This window comes from Triturus cristatus, chromosome 12, assembly GCF_964204655.1.
Source record: "Triturus cristatus chromosome 12, aTriCri1.1, whole genome shotgun sequence".
Classification (NCBI taxonomy): domain Eukaryota; kingdom Metazoa; phylum Chordata; class Amphibia; order Caudata; family Salamandridae; genus Triturus; species Triturus cristatus.
This window is the reverse complement of record NC_140595.1, coordinates 213,015,709-213,034,408: the sequence shown is the minus strand read 5'-3', so window position 1 is coordinate 213,034,408 and position 18,700 is coordinate 213,015,709. Positions and strand designations below refer to the sequence as shown.

The following is an 18,700-nucleotide window of genomic DNA, read 5'->3' as shown; positions in this document are numbered from 1 at the left end:
AATTATAAATTGACTCTTGTAAATTCCACATCTCCTGAACTCGATGATGTTAGGAGTCGATATTGTAGAATCGATGGGGCTTATTTATAAAAACAGGCACATTGCTGCATGAAAGCAGCGATGCAACAGTTTTCACTGCGCCCACCTTGCGACACGATGGATGCGCCATATTTACTGTATGGTGCTCCATGTTGCAAGGAGTGACAGGTGCGTCAGGAACCTGACGTGTCTGTCTGCATAAAAGTTATGCATTGCTGGAGTTGTGTCATAAGCAAGACGCAACTCCAGCAATGCACGAGGCAGGCCCACACGCATAGGACTGCGTCAACCTTATGCCTGCTATGAGGCAGGCATAAGGTTTTGACGCAGTGGTGTCCTAGAAGTAGTGCAGATAAATCTGATAGTTTTCACTACGCCACACTTACGAGGCTTTGTTGCGTGGGAACACCCACCCTGCGCACATTATACCTGTCTAGGGTATAATGTGGTGCAGGGCTTTATAAGGTGACGCATTGCCACCCTGTAAATATGGCGCAATGTGTGGTGCATTCTTAATGCCGGCGCTGCATCACAAAAAGTGACGCAACAGCGGTGCAAAAGTGCGGCAAGGGGCTCATAAATAAGCCCGATATAGGTGTAGAGTGATATAAAAATGTCGGCTATGGTAGGACTCCGACAGAGGCATTGTGGTTAATTGGAGAAAGAGTTCTATTGGCTTCTTTGATGGGCAACCTTAAGAGACCTGTATTCGTTGAACATGCCTAACAAGCCCGCCTTCATTTAGCGGCCGTCTCATGTTTCTTTGGAGTGTTGGGCACTTTAAAACTGCTGGGGGTCGTTGGATGTATTTATAGATCAATTGCAGCTGTAATTGTCATTTATTTTGCAGCAAGCAAAACCCCCGAGAAGCTGCAGCAAGTAGCCCTGCCACTCCTGACCAACCCTGAATGCAAGCAGTACTGGGGCAACAAGATCGCCGACGTCATGATCTGCGCTGGAGCTGATGGGGCTTCCTCTTGCATGGTAACACATCTAGCACTTTCACTAGCTGTCTATGTACCCAGCCTCCTCTTGTGACCTGTCCATCAACCCCAGCTTTGTGCACTGTATCTGTTCAGCATCTCTGTCTGTCGTTTTAACCTCTTGGAATTACCTTTCAAACTCTCAGGGCCACATTTATGAGGCCCTTAACATCACTTTTTTGACGTTCGGGTGGCGCAATGTGCCACTGGCATATTTACAAGCATTACGTGACCTTTCATGGCCTTATAAATATGTGCCCTTTTCATGAGTGAAAGGGGCCTTCCATGGGTGTTGCTGGGGGCGTTCCCAGCAACATCCTTTGCTTTTTGACACTTCCCCAGATTTACGAGAATCGTAAGTCTGAGGCAGCACCAAAAACATAAGCCTCCCCAAGGGAGGTGTGAGGAACACATTCTGCAGCACACAGAAAGAGGGAAAAGCCACTTGTGATTGTTTTTGTGCAGGAAGGTTTCACTTCCTGCATAAAAATAATCATCACCGCAACACAGACACTCTTGCACCATGGGGCAAAGGTGCCTGCATTGGCGCATGGCAGCCCATTGTGCGCTAGCGTAGGGGAAAAGGACAGGAATGCGCCGTATCCAATAGATACGGCACATTCCTGCCTATTTCTTTTGCCGTAGGGCAGCGCAGAAGCAAGGCCTGCTGCACTGCCCTACGGCACAAAATCTATAAATGAGCCCCTCAGTATTTACTTACATGTCAAAGTGATCCATCAATCAAAAGATCCATCCATGTCATTCAGAAATGGGCCTATTGCCCAACTCGCAATGCCCCATTCACTCCAATATCCTCTCATTTAATCATCTAACCCTTTGCTCAGTAAGATTCCATAGGACTACCTACACCCCCTGCCTCATGCCCATCCATGTGCCTGCCAGCCAGTATAACCAACTGCATACCTCTATCTGGAATACAGTGTCTTATATCAAATCTCAGTTCCATATTCCCGTGGCATCCTTTTTCTTGCTTATTTAGGACTTGGCAGAGAAAATCCCTCTGGTAAGGTCCCATCACGTGCCACCAAAGGCAGCGTTTAGAGGCAGAGTTTGCATGAATTAGGCGGTGTGATCAAAGGCTAATCAGGGGCCTGTCAAACTCGCGCCATTTGAAATGTGGAGGAGGTACTCACCAACCAATTCTCGCATGGCCAGATTGCAAGAGAAAATGGTGGTGGAATGCAATAGAGGTGCTAAGTTAGAGATAGAATGAGAGGCCATTAAAACCCTAGGTCTGCCCTGAGTACCAGGAGAGCAACATCAGGTGCTGTCACCCTGGCACTCTGGGTCAGCACCCTGTGTTCCTCTCCTTGTGGTCAGGGAGGGGCTTATTTATGAGAGTCCTGCATCACTTTTGCACCATGTAAACAGGTACATGCATGACGCAAGGCTCTCATAAAGATTTATGAAGCCACGGAAAGCCACAGTGCGTAGCTTTGAATGGCCTCATAAATCATGAGTAAGGTGATGCAGTGCAAATCACTGCGTCGTCTTATTCTTCGCCCGGGAGGCATCCCATGGTCGTTGAGGTGGGTTTTCCCCTGCAATACCCATGTAATTTGACACTTACAAAGTGATGTAAACCAGGCGAAGCTCAACATCCGTATGCCTCCCGCGGAGAGGCGTAAGGAGTTTTCCTGTTTTTTTTCCTCTTTCTATGTGTGCTGCATTTTGCAGCACACATACAAAGAGAAAAACGTCTTGTAGGATTGATTTTTGACAGGCTGGAGCCCCTTCCTGCACAAAACAACCCTGCCTGCAACGGAGGCACCCTTACGCCATGGTGCAGGGGTGCCTACTTTGGCGCTAGGCTGCCAAAACGGCACCAGCGCAGAGGGAATGGACAGGAAGGCACTGTATTAATTAAATACAGTGCATTCCTTCCCTTTCACTTTGGCCTAGATCAATGCAACAAGGTGCCTTGTTGCACTGCCCCACTGCAAAATGCCATAAATGAGGCCTGGAGAGTATTTTTCCTTGCAGGTAGTGTGCAAGTAACCTAGGTAAAATGAGAATTCCGGGGAGTCCCTCACATGAAACATGCATGGATGTGGTACTGCCATGGGATCTACGGAATTCCCATTATGATGGAGGGTGCATGCATGCCCCAAAAACAGTTCAAAGGACAAAAATGCCCAGACATTCTGAGTAGTTGTAAGGATTCCCCACCACATCATGTTTTTCCAAAAGGGAAACTTGGAGACTCCCCCAGGTTCAGGGGTGCAACGGTCCTGATACGGTGCGTTTTGTCTCTGGGTTCTTTGAGGCAGGGCCGGACTGGGAACCGAAACTGGCCCTTCCAACCTGCTCGGGTGGCCCCCGGGGGCGGTAGGGGGTGCGGCTGAGCTGTTTTCAGGGGCAGGTTTCAGCCGATTTTGTTACACGGGTGGCCGATATTGCAGGCCCCTGGTAACAAAAACGACCCCCAGGGGCACAAAACCAGCCCACACCCTGCCGGCCCACCAGAAAAACGCTGGTTGCCCACTACAGCCAGTTCGGCCTTGCTTTGTGGCATCCCTACAGAGCTGCTAGATTGAACAGGAACATCAGCAGGGCACATGTATCATCTTGGTGGATTTCCACCCTGATTTGTTGATATTTCATGTTACCAGCTCATTGCAAGATTGGATGAGAGCAAGACTGCAATACATGTACTAAGATAGATGCTGCTACTCTCTCTCCAAGCGCTGGAACACATATAGGCTGCTTAGGGCTACGCACACACCTTTGCACCATAGTACAAAGGTGTGTTTGTGAGTCTTTCATAGGTTTCGTACAGAAAGTGATCCTTCCAGTAGAAAATACTATGCCTAGATAACGTTACAAATATTCCCACTCTTTATATGTGCTGTACACAGCACATGTGCAAAGTCTGAAAAGTTTGAAGGAGTAAAAGCATTTGTCCAATTTTGTGTCTGCCCTGAGAAGAAGTCATGTTTAACGCAAAACCCCATGTCCCATTGTTAGCAGATAGGGTGTTGTGCCAATAACCAAGGGTGGCAGAGTGGGAATGCCCATGCACTACCGTTGGCACGGCCTTTGATGAAAAGTAATGCAAAAAGTTTTGTACTGGATAGTAAATTCAAAATTAACAATTTGCACCAGATTGTATCACTGTCGTTGACTTTGCACCCATGGAAAGTGTTGATAAGTCTGTCCCCTAAATATGTCAGACAAGGAAGTGACCAGAACTCTGGTTGAAGTTATTTCTCCAATTCCAGCACTGCTTTGAGAATGCTTTATCCTCGTACCCTAGGTTGGGAGTAAAATACTCTAGGGTTTGGCCAAAGGCCACCTTTGTCGATATGTATCTGTGGTCAGAGGAACTATGCCCTGCAAGTCTTCCACCCTAAAAGAGGTCAAACAAATGATTCAGATAGGTATTAATGCTACATTAAGACGAGTGCATGAAATTCAATAAAAGAACAAGGAGAATTTGAATGTCCCATGTCATGGTTTCATGGCATCACAGCCTGCAGGTAGCTTGGAAATCATTGACTATATATTAGAGGAGATGATAGTTCCCTGGGTCTTTTCATACATGTATCCCCAGTAGAGAATTGATACAAGCAGGATTTGTATCAATTGGGTATCCTCGCTGTGATCATGCACAACAGTGCATATTTGCCAGCCCCACTGATTTCGGAGGTAGGCTACCACTTGTTTGGCTGTGAGGACCCTCCAAGGAACCTAGAGCTGAACATACCACAAAGCTGGTTCAGCCATTATGCAACCCTTTATCTGAACACAGGTGTAAAACTCCTATTAATAACCAATGGTCAAGTCACACCAAATCAGGATCACCTGAAGGTCAATATCCCTTTGAAATTTATCAAAGAAATTGAAAAACATTTTCAGAAATTTTGATTCAAAGGCAAGCAGGAGTGTATATATGAGCATGAAGTGGGAACTCGTACATCAAAATACAGACCACTTAAGACCCATGGTTAATTTGCTAAATTTCTGCGTTCTGTTAGATGATCCATCAGGCGCTCCTTTATATTACTTAAACCAGAGGCAAATCAATGAATTCACTGAATAAGAAGTTGTTCAAGTGATTCCAGCCCAAAAACTGCTTAAAGCAGCTGGCCCAGAAAAATGCCTAACATGTTTTCTGGAACCACTTAAACTTATGGTCAACTGCACTGACTAGGTCATTTAAAACACTTGGCTTCATGAAGAGATTACATCTTTTTGGAACAAAAATCTATAAATGTCCCATTATATCACAAGGGGCCAAGAGACCAACTGGAAAACTATTGGGCAATCTCACTGCTCGATGGAGTGGGAACAATCTTTGGAAAATTGTTGCTATCCTGCCTAGACCAGTGGTTGGGGGAAAAAGATCTACTACCTCCATATCAAGCGGGTTCCAGGATGTGCCAGAGCACAGTGGACCAAGTAATGTAATGAAATCTTATTTGCTCAAAATCCATTTCCCATTTAACATCTTCCTTATACTTGGTATTTATTGATCTTCAAGTGGCATTTGCCATCGTTAACCATTCCATTCTATGGCAAATTCTAAAGCGACAGGCTATAAGTCACTAAACCTGCTAGTCACAATACATTATTATACTACCTCTTGGGTGAAATAAAGCACAAGGGGTGAGGGCATCAAGCAAGGTTGCTGGGTAGCACCAACTTTATTTAACTGCTATATAAATGATGTTGTAAAAGTGTTGAGGAACCTTGATCTAGACATAACAAAAATAAACAAAGACTGGATACCAATACTTCTCTTTACGTACGACGCGGTGCTACTAACCCAAACAGAACTATCGAAGCATCATCTTCTGGCAGATTTTGAGTCAGTTTGTGCCTCTAGAAGTCACACTAACAATGTCGGAAAAATTAAGGGTGAGCATGACAGGGAAAGGGCAGAAATATGCTGTATTTAAGTAAATTCCTGCCTTTTCCTCTGCGCTGGCGCCCTTTTGGCTGCCTAGCGCCAGAGCAGTCACTCTTGCATCATTGTGCAGAACATTAAATTCTCCTGATGACATCAGGTCAGAAGTCCGTGGCATTTTTCTCTGATGTGGGTCACTCAACACATAATGCTGAATCCTGTGATGTCATCATCTTGCCAAAGGTCATGAGACGTAATGTCCAGTGTCGTCATCATTATACTTATTAATGGTTTTTAAAAATTAAAAACTCAACCTCTTTTTCCTCAAAGAATGTTTATAAGTATGCTACTGCCATAATAAAAGCACTGGAAGCACAAAGTGAAATGACGTCACTCTGCCTGCTTGAGAGCTCGTCTTCTGCCTCTTTGGTCCTACTAGATATATGTCCCTTTCCCTCCCACTGCCCATAAGGGACAACTGTCCACTGCAGAATAGCGTGTCCAGCAGCCCCCTTTTATCTATAGGTGATTGACTCCTGCCCGTAGGCGCGTCGCCAATGCCAGGTGCTGGATGCCCTTAGGAAGTTTAAATGTATAGCTCAGTAGCGCCACAGGAGGAGCTTTTTTGCTAGGGTACTCACATTCGAGTTGCTGAGATCCATGTCACACAAACTTCCTATGTTTCATGATTTTGTTTTGATGTGTACATTACATCTATAGGTAAAAGAGCGGCACGACCTAGGACTTCCACTCTGTTACAGTAATGAGTTAAAATGAGAAAGCGGGACAGATTCAAGGTACCATCACAGCACTCCCATCCGCAATCCTTCATTCATTATAGTGCTGCACATGGGCCCTAGCCTTGCCACTCTCTTACCTATAGATGTCCACTGATTGCCCCAATCTCTTCTTTATAAGTCCCCATCAAAACAAAATCATGAAACATAGGAAGTCTGTGTGACATGCATCTCAGTAACTCGAAGGTGGGTGCAGTGGCAGGCAAGCATTGGTAAATGCATTAGGTTTTGGCTATGTGACTAATAAGCTATTTTTTATTGTAAGTTGTAGCTTGCTGAGTAGTTGTACAATATAAGTTACAGAACGTCTATTAAAGTGCTATTCTTGTTTATGTACAAAAAGGCAATATACTGTGCTGTTACTGGTGGTATAGTGCGAGTAAGTAATAGCAACATTTTGAAAAATTAAATGAAATCTGGAAATAATAGAATTAATTTATGTAATCACAATATTATGTGTTTAGAGGAGTTCTGACAACTTTTGGACCCAGTGCCACTGCACCTGCTGCACCATTCAAATCATGCCCCTAGTACCTGCAAGATAACTGCATTTGTGACTGCCTGTTTAGTAGTAAAATATAGCAATATTTGGTGTTTAGAGGAGTCAAGGCAGCTTTTGGACCCAGTGTCACTGCACCTGCTGCACAATTCAAATCATGACCCTGTTGTCTGTAAGGTAGTTGTAATTGTGACTGCCTGTTTAGTAGTAAAATATAGCAATGTTAGGTGTTTAGTGGGGTGACTGGAACTTTTGGTCCTGGTGCTACTGCACCAGCTGCACCATTCAAATCATGCACTTGTGACTGCCTGTAGAGTTGTAAAATATGGTAATATTTGATGTTTAGTGTAGTTGTGACAAATTTTGTCCCTGATCTCGGTGCCACTGCACCTGCTGTACCATTGAAATCATGACACTAACACTTGCTAGATAACTGCACTAGTGACTGCCTGTTTAGTTGTAAAATATAGCAATATTAGGGGTCTTAATTACAAGAAAGTGCCGTGGCACTGCAAGCCCTTTGGCTGTGCCACGCTGCGGTACGTTCAAAACACAGGGATACGTCATATTTACAACAACATGACGCATCCCTGTGTGTTTCCTTGCGCTGGCGCACAATCAGCTGCCATGCACCATTCAGACACCCTTGCGCCATGGTGCAAGGGCGCCTGCATTGTGGGGAAATTGTTGCTGTGCAGGAAGGGGAACCTTCCAGCACAAAAACAATAACGAAAACAATAAAAGGAGGTGATTTCCTCTTCCTATGTGTGCTTCAGAATGAAGCACCCCCGGAAAGAAGAACAAACGAGGATAAATGTAAACATTTCTCCTTGTTGGGCCTCGCTACACCACCCCAGGGGTGGCGTGGCATTCTGACACACTTCCAGATTTACGAATTCTTGTAAATCTCTAAATGCTGCAGAATACCTGGGTGTTGCGTGAGAACACCCACAGGAAAAAACCCATGCCACTCCCCTTTCACACAAAGTGTTGCGTAAGAAGGGACCATATTTCCAAGGACAGGAAAAGCCACGCAGGATGGCTTTACCTGTCCTTGTAAATATAGAACAGGAGGTTGCGCCAGCAGTGCGTCACAAAAAGTGACACACCAGTGGTGCAAAGGGATTTTAAATAAGCCCCTAGGTGTTTAGAGGAGTTCTGAAAACTGAAGCCTGCTGCATCATTCAAATGATGACTTTGTTGCCTACATGAAAACTGCACTTGCTGCCTATGAGGTAGTAAAATACAGGAATATTTGGAGGCAGATCTACAAGGAAGTGCCGCAGCACGGCACAGCAAGCCCTTTGGCTGCGCCACACAGCGGCACTTCCGAAGCCCAGGAATGCAACATATTGACAATAATATGTCGCATCTCTGTGCTTCCCCTGTGCTGGCGCACAAACTGCAGCCATGCGCCAGCGCAGGCACCTTTGCACCATGGTGCAAGGAGGCCTGCGTCGTGGGGAGATTGTTTTTGTGTAGGAAGGTGCCCCTTCCCACACAAAAACAATCACTACAGGCATTTTCCTCTTTCAATGCGTGCTGTAGTATGCAGCACGTATTGAAAGAGAAAAAACGAGGAGAAATGAAAAGATTTCTCCTCCTGGTACCTTAGCATTGACATGCATTTCCAGATTTACGATTCCTCGTAAATCTGGAAATGTGTCTCGTTCCATGGGTGTTCCGTGGGAACACCCACAGCAACACCTATGGAACGCCACTTCCGCACAAAGTGCTGCGTGTGAAGGGGCCATATATACAAGGAGAGGAAAAGTCATGCAGGGTGGCTTTTCCTCTCTCTGTAAATATGGAGAAGTGAAATGCACCTCCAGTACGTCACAAAAAGTGACGAACTGGTGGCGCAGGGGCTTGTAAATCTGCCCCTTGGTGTTTAGCGAAGTTATGAGAACGTTTGGCCCTGGTGCCACTGCACCTGCTGCACCATTCAAACCAAGTCCTTTTTAACTGCAATGTAATTGCAATTGTGACAAATTATGGGCCCGGTGCTGCTGCACCTGCTGCCCCATTCAAATCATGACCCTGTTGTCTGCAAGGTAACTGCAATTGTGGCTGCCTGTTTAGAAGGAAAATATAGCATAGCTCTTGTATTTTAACATTTAGAATTTGATCATATTGACCAAATAGATTAAAATGAAAAAATCAATCCGTTAATGCCTAAAAAGTGCAAAGAAAGGTACTGAGGCATGAATAGGAAATGCCACAAACGTTCTAAGGCTAAAGCTTTCTACTTTACACAACTAAATAAAAACAAGCATTGGTAATGCATCGGTTACTCCTGTGTAATGAATAATGAGCTGTTTTAATCAATCATGGTCTGGGAGAAGGAAAGAGCTCCCTGACAGATTACATAGGAGTGGAGAGGATGTGGCACAGCAGCCAGAGCTGCTGACTCAAGAGCTGGGGTTCCCGGTTCGAGTATTGGCGGAGCCCCGCAACATCCTGTGATTCTACGCAAATCCCTTAATCTCTTCGGGTGAAAATTGGTACATAAATATGCTGCAAGAGTAAATGGCAAAGCTTTATGAAACTATAGTTCCACCAAAGTGGATGTTAACAGTATTCCAGTGGCGGGAAACTGATAAGGGAAACAGATGAGGAACAAGCATTGGTAAATGCAGGAAAATATGCAACAGCCAATAGAAATGGAAGAAAGAGGAGGCGGAATAAAACAAATTGATTTCTCAAGCACAGTGCAGGCAAAACCTCAAAAGCAAGCATTCCAGCATACTGTGTGAGAAGCTGTCTGCCTTTTCTGTGAGAAGAGATCTTATCTTGACAGTAAATGGGGCTTAAACAGTGTGAACAGCTTTAGTAGAAATATCATAAATGTGTGCAGCCAGGGGAAGATAAAAAAAAATACAAGTTCCACACAAAAGCGAATGAAAACAATAATTTGGCTATGGGAAATGATAAGAGCCCCCTTTTAAGATGTATTAAATACAAGAGATTTTACAAGCACAACACAAGCGCTGTGCAGGTAAAACCTAAAAAGCTCCTCCCATAGCGCTGCTGGGCTATACATTTAAACTTCCTAAGGGCATCCGGTGCCTGGCATCGGTGGTGCTCCTACGGGCAGGAGTCGTTCACCTTTGGTTAAAAGATGGTTGCTGGACATTTTATATTGCAATGGACAGTTGGGCTCTTATTACTCAATCTCACCTCTTACCAAGCCACTGAAAGACACCTGGGCTCTGTCACGCTGCTTGTGAGCTCGCCAGTGACTTTTCTTGAATCACGTACTAAGCTGTCCTAATATAGACACACGTTAGGAGTGGTGTTGGAAATAGCTGACATTTTATTTGTAGTCTGCTCGTAACTGTCTTTTTTCACTTTCATCACTGCAGAGACCTGATTGGTTGCTCTCGATCCCCATGTGTATTTTACCAGCCTATGTCACTGATAGTATGTTTATCAACATTAGCTATAACAGTTGTATATGGTTTTAAAAAAACCTTTTTGTGTTATGGAAACTTAATAATTAATTTAAAAAAAATCTCATTCCATCAAGTCAGATTTATAGGAAAAACTCGTCCATTCATTCCATCCAGTATCATCCTGTGGGAGTGGGGGATGGTCACATCATGCTAAACTATGGAAAACGCTTTGTGCCATTGGCTGCCAACCAGCCAAATCAAAATAAAACACTCCAGAAGGTGCAAATCGTTGCTGGGTGACTGATCTGTGGCCTGAAAAATCATGCACCTCTCGCAGGGCACCTCAACAGTCTGCACCGGCTGCCTGCAAGAGAAGCAATTACATTCAAGATTTTCTGGCCCCCATACAAATACATTGAAAGCGCAACCCCCAATTATTTGCTGAAAAAAACGATGCCATAACCCCATCAGGGAGCCTTCACTCAGCAGATTCGATCCTCCAGTCACGCGCATATGACTGGGGATTCTGCGGGGCAGATCCTCGCCTCGTGAAGAAGCTGTGCGGGCAAATACGCTGAGGCAGTTATGAGAGTCTCAAGACTCACCTTTTCTAAACACTCAATGCATTATTCACCCTTTTTCCTTTTGATCTTGTTTGCTGCCACGTTACCTCTCCTGCAAAAACAACAATTGATGGACAGAATGTAGAACAATGTCATACATTCACCCCAGTGCAGAGATCTGGGTCTAAATCCATCGTTTTTTTGCTCACCATGCCATTCTAGTTTGAACCCAGCCATATGCAAATCAGTCTTGACCCTGTGCCCAATGGGAACAGTCCAGCCCAAGCTGCCAGGCCAGGTCCTCCCTGGACTGGAAACAAGCATCCGAGGACCGGTTTCAGGGTTTCACCCCTCTTCAGCCAGGATAGCTTGACTCCAGTGGCATGGAGAGTACGGGACTCACGTCTGAGCATACCCGTCCCACTCGGGGTGACAAATGCAAAAAGAACTATTGATGAACAGAATGCAGAACAATGTCATACATTCACCCCAGTACAGAGATCTGGGCCTAAATCCATCGTTTTTTTGCTCACCTTTCCATTCCAGTTTGGACCCAGCCATATGCAAATCAGTCTTGACCCTGTGCCTCATGGGAACAGTCCAGCCCGAACTGCCAGGCCAGGTCCTCCCTGGACCGGAAACAAGCATCCTAGGACCAGTTTCGGGGTTTCACCCCTCTTCAGCCAGGATAGCTTGATTCCAGTGGCATGGAGAGCACGGGATCTACGTCTGAGCATACCCGTCCCACTCGGGGTGACAAATGCAAAAAGAACTATTGATGGACAGAATGCAGAACAATGTCATACATTCACCCCAGTACAGAGATCTGGGCCTAAATCCATCGTTCTTTTGCTCACCTTGCCATTCTAGTTTGAACCCAGCCATATGGAAATCAGTCTTGACCCTGCGCCCAATGGGAACAGTCCAGCCCGCACTGCCAAGCCAGGTCCTCGCTGGACCGGAAACATGCATCCTAGGATCGGTTTCGGGGTTTCAGCCCTCATCAGCCAGGATAGCTTGACTCCACTGACATGTTTTAATGTATCATCTCATATGTATTTGTACCTGGTCATTTTAATGTTGATTAGGCCTTGCAAGTGCCTATTCGTCCCAGCCCCTATACTCTACAATGCCCAGCTATTGCACTCGCCCATGTACATTGTATCTTCTATGCATCCTATGCAACTTGATCTTCGTACCCTGTGTATCTGACCTCTGTAAGCTGGTCCTAAACTTTGTTATCATGTAAGACCTTGCCATATTCAATGCATTTTCATATGTATTCCATGTTAGTGCCTACACACTACACCACTTGCAGATTGCATGTTGTAAGCAAAAAGTAACAAGCAACCATTAAGTCTGAAAGCCCAGCTCTATCACAGAATCCAGTGCAGGCATTTGTGAGGGGAGGTGACCGATATCTAAAAAGGATATGAACACCAAATATAAACTGTTAAGATTCAAAATGGAGCCGGCCAAGTTGAACATAGCAAATAATGATTTTCAGGCAAGGATAGGCCCAGTTGTAAGAAGTTTATCATAGATGATTGTGAGCCGAATGAATGCCGACAGTGAGCAGCTGTAACAGACAGGCTCCAGTATCAGGAACGTTATATGGCATAGATAGCCCACTCCATTGGGAAGAAGCTAGAGTCCACTGTTATCATGAGGGTTTGAGCAGGATGACAAGTTTGGGATGAACCTCACACCATTCCTGATAGGGACCCTTCATTGTCTAAGGAAGAAGGCACAAGTGATGCCTCCGGGTGTGCTATCACTGGTAGGAATACTTGTTGAGATGGACAGAACATGGACCAAGGGAGGCGGAAGGTTTCTGGTTTTACAAATGAGTCGCTAGGCTTTGTCAGCATGGAGAGCATAACTTGATAACTCAGTTGTGTTTCTTTCCTCATTCAGGGAGACTCTGGCGGCCCTCTTGTGTGCCAGGAGAACGGTGCATGGACCCTGGTGGGCATCGTCTCTTGGGGCAGCAATACATGCTCCCCATCCTCTCCTGGCGTCTACGCCCGCGTGACCGAGCTCAGGGCCTGGGCAGACCAGATCATCGCTGCCAACTGAGTCCTGAAACCAAGAACATCAGAAAGAACCTTGAGGGAAGTGACTGTCAATTTCAAGGAAATATGGCAAAATGTTTAATAAAAAGCTTGCCACTGACTGGTGATGTTGTTTACATTCATTGATAACCAAATATAGCAATTTGTACCAGTTCATTGTGACGGAATGAGATGGCGGCTTATCAGAATGAAGCCGGATTGTCCAACGAGGTGTGAAGGCGGGTGGGGGGCGGGGGGTGTAGCAAGACAACAGTTGGAAAGCAACCGTTAAGCACTTGTCATAAAGTGTATAGCAAAGAGACAATTCGAGCAGAGAAACTAACCATTTGCAATCATAATTCATAGAAAGTTCTCGTCCAAAATCTTGTATGACTCCTGCATGAAAGTTGTAGTGTGTAACTGTGAAAAGACGATGGATCCAATTGTACACGTTCCATACTAAAGATGTGTATTTCCAGGCCGACCCTGTTAGTGAAGTGAATTTGCTGCACAGAATGGAAGAGAACAGAACAGCACCACACCTACTTAGAGATGGTGCTCTTCTGATGTCTCCTGGCCCTGGAACACCTTTGGCTGCCGAGTACCAACGCAGACACCCTTGCACCATAATGTAAAAGCGTCTGAGTTATTGCAAATATAGTTTTTGTTCAGAAAGCGGTACCTTCCAGTTCAAATTCTATATTTTCAATCATTTCCCTCTTCGTATGTGTGCTGTAGAATGCAGAACCCATGCACAGAAGGAATAAGCATTGGCAATGGCAATTAGTCTGGCTTTTAAATAAAAGTGCCTCTTGTGTCACTGATAGGTTTAGGCACTCAGTAGGTCCTCATACAGATACTTTGGCACTTATCTTTGAGTCAGTGGATGAATGCATGAATACATGAGTGCAATCAGTCGGCATATGCTTGCAATAACGAAACTAAATTTAGCAACGGGTGTCTGTCTTGCAGTTATTGTAAAAAGTCTATAATTGTTTTAAAGTTTCAGCTTTGCTGCCACTTTTAGACCTTACGTGTTGGTCATCTCGGAATGATAAAACAAGGATACACTGTGGACAACAACATTCTATCATGGTCTCCTGATTTAGAAGTGGCCATGTGGGATGCGGCGTACTGCAGATGAAATGTGCGGCAAGCTACTGCCCCATTAGCACTGCCTAGAGAGCTGTTGTATTGAATTACCTAATATTAAAATAAAAAGAGAAGAAGCAAAGAAACAAAAGATAAACAATTGAAGGAGAAAATTGAAAACCAAAGGACTGGCCCAGCAGCTCTGGCAATGAAGTGTACTCATTTTCAGGTGAGTGCACTCGTCATCATAAAATGTCATCATTCACCGTGGAAAAGAACCAATTACTGATGGGGACTGAACCATTATCCCATGCAGTACGCTGTCATGGGTGGAAGCAGAGTGTAAATTACACTCAGACAGACCATTGGCAGAACAGAGCTGGTCCAAAGGCCCTCTATACACCCATGTGGATATATAGTCATATATATGGAAGTATGTTTTATTTCATGATTTGTTTTTGTGACATAATTCGGGCAGACAGATAAGAAGATATTCTAGAAAGAGTTATTATAGAGTCAAACTTTTCCCCCTTGGATTTCTCAGAGGCCGTAACCAACAACAAAACCCTTCCCAATAAAGGTAATTTGTGACATTTCATTTAACGAAATACCTATCTGTGGATTTTAATACAGAGAAATAAAAATCAACATTTAAATACCAATTGGCTTTAACTCATGCATTGCACTATCAATATCTTTATCATGGCTTTTCACAATATAGATCAGATCTACAGCATAAGAAATATGTTTTCCTTGTGAACTAAAGAGGACTCTAGCTGTTATCATTGGCTTGCTACTATAGTCATCTCAAGCCTGCTATGTTGGTTGTGAGCTTTCCCACATGGCAACCACCAGCAATACCATAATACAATTACAAATGTGTACAAATTGTCAAAAATATATAAAATTCCTACTAATAGAGCCCAATAAGGATTACCATAGTACAATTGTCTATCCCTATGGCTTGTTTGGGTGGGTCACCAACATTAGAACCATTGCCTATTAAGCTGTCAAAACCACTTTCAAAGGACCAGGGGCACACAAGTGCTACTGGGCCCAACCCTGGGGGTAGAGACATTTTACACTTGATTTTTGTTTTAAAACAGTATTTTATTGAGTTTCAGAAAACATACATTCGAGCCTGTGGTCCCCGAGATGAGCAGGGGAGAAAGTCAGCATACAGTACTATAGATAATATGACAATCAAGTCACAATGTCATAGCCAGCCCCCCCAGATACTTGTGATGCAGCTCAGTCCGTCAGCTGGCCTGACCCAGTCCAATGTGTGAAGCTACAAGAAGAACTCCTGATCACCTCCCTCCCCTCCCACACCCAAAACACCCCCAACAAAGCCCTCCCACCCCAACCGCCCACCCAAGCATGTCGCCAGATACAACAGCAGCCAAAAGGCACTCAAATCTCCCGCACCACCTATCAGTCTCCCTCCCTCGGAGGTCGGGGCAGCTCAGGTATCAGAGACACAGGGGGAAGCCTCTCACCATACTCGCAGGGATCGCAGTGCTCATCGTACTCCCACAGGCGGGCAAGGTCGTTCAAGGGGCCCGTTCCACATCCCTCCCATCCAGTGCATCCTCCTCATCCAAAGCCGGGTGTTTGACCAAGTCCAGGAGTGCCACCCATGCCCGGGCCATTTCCAAGCACTTCTCAGTCCCATTACGCTGAGCCATACAGAGCCTATAGTTCCCCTCGCTTTCTGCCCACTTCACTAACTCTTTATTCCATCGCACAAGGCTAGGCCCCTGGCTCTCTTTCCAGTGGGAAGTAAGATCTCTCTTATCTAAGACCAACCCTAGGTCAATGAACCTGCTGGTAATCTTAGTTTTGGCTGTGTGGGGGAATCAATGTAACAAGCAGACCCCCGGAGTCACAGCTATCTCCCTCTCCGTCACAGCCAGCAGGACAGCCATCACCCATCTCCAGAAGTCTCCCACCCACGGACATTCTCAAAACATGTAGAGAAAACTCGCCCCAACCTGGGCACACCGGGGACAAGTGGCCTCCACCCCAAAAAATTCAGCAATTTTACCAGGCGTGAGGTAGGCCCTATGAAAAACATAGAATTGAATGAGCTGGAAGCGCGCATTCCGAGAACATTTCCACGGCCGTTCTACAATCATCTCCCAAGGTCTGTCTGCAAAGGGCTCCCCCAGATCCGCCTCCCACTTGAGGCGCAACGCCGTCAGGGGCTGCTGCAGATCGCGGGTGATCCAGCGGTAGAGACAGGTCACTGCTTTAAAGGTACCCGCGGCCATCACCACATATTGACATGCGAGAGACATATCTGGCTCCAAGAGTCCCCTTCCCCAGTGCATTCTGACAGCCGTCGTCAAAGCCGCATGGAAGCGAAAGTCCCCTCGCGGGGGATCATGTCGTTCTCTAAGGTCATTAAAAGGGAGAAGGTTACCGTCCTCATAGAGGTCTCCGAGCACCATAACCCCCGCCTCCTTCCAGGCCGACAACTGACTCCAATCCCCCCGTGGGGCAGGAGACCTTTTACACTTGATGACCTGGGGCTTGACCTACTATGGATTCTTGGTAACTGGGCCAAGTACTCTTTCTGCACTTGACTCTCAAGATATCGTGGTCCGAGCATATTCCCTCAGAGGGGACAATGCGGTTACAAAATAGTGAATACGGGCTCACAACTCAAAATGCCTGCAGAAGCAGCAATAAATTATTGTCCAGTCAAATGATCACTTTTATGAAAAAAGAGACGTTTTTATTTGTACCACTACACAAAGTAAAAATACAGCATTCAGAGACAACTACTCAAAGCCCCTTGAGATTGGAGCTCTAGTGTTTCAATGGTGTTTCCCTGTCCCACTCCCTCCTCGCGTTAACAATAGTGGTTATACCTCATTCATTATTGGTAACATCCAGGGTATGCCCTACTAGTAGTCGGAGTCTCAAGAGGCCACTTTGACAGTTAAAGCCAACAGTGTTCCAGCGCCGCAGCTCTACTAGCAGCTAGGTCTCCCAGGGATGACCGGCTTGGAGCCAGTCTTCCCGCACCAGCAGGTGCAAAGCGGTCAGAGTTCCTCAGTGCGGCTCATCCCTGGGCGCTCACAGTGGTTGCAGCCGCTGGTAAGTCGATTGCATGCATACCAGGTGGCTGCAATTAGCGGTTCAGAATTTCTCACTCACGGTAGTGCTCCTGATGTGATAGGAGGCTTCCTGTGGCACCTCCTGAAAGGCAAGTGTTCTTCAGGTCCTGAAAAGATTTGGCTAAGACAATCCTGTCTTGGGTACCTTGTCTGGGTGATGGGCACCAGTGCTCTCTCAGCGCCCTCACTTCTCAACCAGGGCAGAACAAGTTACAGTCCTAGATGCTCCCTGTGTCGTCCTCTGCCATACAAGGTCAACGCAAATCACATTCCACGAGCTCCGGCCCAATCAGCATGGTGATACTCTCTATGGTGGCCCCTCCTGGCATTCAGAGTCGCCATTTTACTACCACTCAGGGTTATGGCCCCTTTCTGCAGGGCAGTCATCCTCTGGCATCCCTTCTAGCATTCATATTCGCCGCTCTGCTACCGTACAGGGGTGTAGCCCCTTTCAGCATGGTAAAGTTTCTCATGTTGCCTCTACTGACGTATGTGGTCACGGCCTCGCTACCACACACAGGCTCCGGTCCGATCATCACAGCACAACACATGGCTAAGCTCACAGCGGCTCTCTGCTGACATATGGGGGTGCCAGCACTGTCCTGCACATGTGCAATGACTCGATTGGGACACTCGACAGAGCTCCCAACTGGACCTTGCTCCATCCAACGCTCTCCTCTTCCACACAGGCCTTGGCAAGCAGGTAGGTGATGTTACTCCAGGACAGGTGGTCTTGGATTTCCTGGGTGATGCCCTGTCACAAAGCAGGAGGACTAGCAGGCCTTGGCTTCCACTCCTGGCCATAGGAAGAAGTCTTGCAGAGCTTTCCCTCCTCACACAACCTGTTTGACTGCTTGGCAGATGACAATTTTTGGTGTGTCAGTCTTCCCTTCTTACCGTCCAAATGTGATTTAGGGTCTGAATCTTTGATGTTTTATGTTGGGGTTCTGCTTGTTTTGAAGTGACCACTCCTCTTTTCTCTCTTCCTCTTGAAAAGCAGTCTGCCACAGCAGGAGTATCTCTAAAGCTGATAATTCCACAACACGGGCCATGGCAGTGACTAGAGTTCACACCTGGATGTCAGCCACAGTGATATTATCAACCAGTACACACTTGTTAAGCTGTCTCAGGTCCACACACAATCTCAGAGACCGATCAGGTTTTCTAGCAGCCACTACCGGAGCCAACCAAGATGTTCCCTCAACCTCTTCAATAATGCCCTGAGATTTAAGTTTGTCAATCTCTTTAAACATATCTTCTTTGACTGTAAAAGGAACATTTCT

The 18,700-nt window shown here is 45.8% G+C and overlaps 1 protein-coding gene across 1 annotated transcript in view; it reads left to right on the top strand.

The window, feature by feature from the left end:
* LOC146773099 (chymotrypsinogen 2-like) overlaps positions 1–13,321 on the top strand; it is a 39,479-nt gene extending 26,158 nt beyond the window's left edge. The window contains exons 6-7 of the mRNA XM_085637523.1: positions 890–1,023; positions 13,064–13,321. Coding sequence (XP_085493649.1) covers positions 890–1,023; positions 13,064–13,225 — 296 coding nt within the window. The 3' untranslated portion in view covers positions 13,226–13,321. The remainder of the gene's footprint in view (positions 1–889; positions 1,024–13,063) is intronic.
* Positions 13,322–18,700: the final 5,379 nt, after the last annotated feature.